This window comes from Jaculus jaculus, chromosome 6 (assembly GCF_020740685.1).
Source record: "Jaculus jaculus isolate mJacJac1 chromosome 6, mJacJac1.mat.Y.cur, whole genome shotgun sequence".
NCBI lineage: Eukaryota > Metazoa > Chordata > Mammalia > Rodentia > Dipodidae > Jaculus > Jaculus jaculus.
Genome location: NC_059107.1, coordinates 42,512,333 through 42,513,548, shown reverse-complemented (window position 1 = coordinate 42,513,548; position 1,216 = coordinate 42,512,333). Strand labels below are relative to the sequence as shown.

The window sequence follows — 1,216 nt, the reverse complement described above, 5'->3', positions numbered from 1 at the left end:
TATCAGTCCCACTGTGCTGGACTACTGGGAACTGTCTCAGAGATAGATACTTAAGCAGATCATAACGTCAGTGGCAGGTGAGCTCTGGCTTCTAGATTAGCAGTAGTATACCCTTATGTCTTCAATCAACATTCCTGACCACCACCCAACAACACTTTACCTGAGCTAGTAATTGGATAGTGTGTAGACTCCAAATTCTTATATGAAATGAGTCCCTGATTGTCATATCTTTAAGTGTCTTCTCTTTTTCTGTATGAACTCAACTGATGAGCCAGTTTAGGTGGGTCGTTTGTAGTAACAACTATACTTTATTAAGTCAAAAGGAGTATCATTATTTCTGTGTTGCAGTAGCAGAGGAGAATGATAGAGTGTTGAGCTACAAATACCTTGTCTCACAGCTTCTTTTAAAACTTTAGTGTCTTTTTAATCTAGCTGTACTACAGAGCACTCTCAGCTAAGTGAGGCACCAGAAATTGCAGCTGGGCAGCCTCACCACTCATTATGCTTCCCACATGGTTTATGTAATTACTTGTATCACTGTGGGAGGGTCCTCATACCCTTGCTGACAGTAATAAGTTGCAGCATCTTCAGGTTTCAAGCTGCTGATGGTGAGAGAATACTGTGTCCCTGATACACTGCCACTGAACCTTGGTGGAACCCCAGCTTGCAAGTTGTATGTGTAGTAGATCAGGGGCTTGGGAGCCTTCCCTGGTTTCTGTTGGTACCAAGCTAACCAATCACTAAGATCCTTATTAGATTGGCAGGTGATGGTGACACTGGATCCTTGGTATGCAGACAGGACAGGTGGAGTCTGAGTGATCTGGACATCACATCTTGTATCTTCTAATAAAGATATAAAACAGACATCCAGATAATTAAGCATATTACAAGAGAACTGACCCAAGGAACCTGGCATCACTGACCCAGTGGGTGGAGAAAATTTGTGTTCTTGTCCTTCCTTACCAGGGAACCAGAGTAGAAGACCTAGGACCAGAGCAGGACCCAACATGTCCATGGTGTGTCCTGACTGTGACTGGCTCTGGCACAGGGTGTGACCAGCCTATTAAAAAGTCATCAGGGCAGTGGGCCATGCAAATTTGCACGTGCAAATCAGCAGGGGCTGGGCAGTGCTGGTCACAGCTGCAGGGCTGCCTCAGTGCAGCCACTCATCCACCGTCCAAAGTCCACAGGTGTTCCAGGAGACCAGGGATGTACT

The 1,216-nt window shown here is 45.5% G+C and overlaps 1 gene segment (V, D, J or C); it reads right to left on the bottom strand.

Moving 5' to 3' along the window:
* Positions 1–517: 517 nt before the first annotated feature.
* Positions 518–1,015, bottom strand: LOC123461495. The segment is given in 2 exon segments: positions 518–840; positions 964–1,015. Coding segments are annotated over 2 exon segments (375 nt in total).
* Positions 1,016–1,216: the final 201 nt, after the last annotated feature.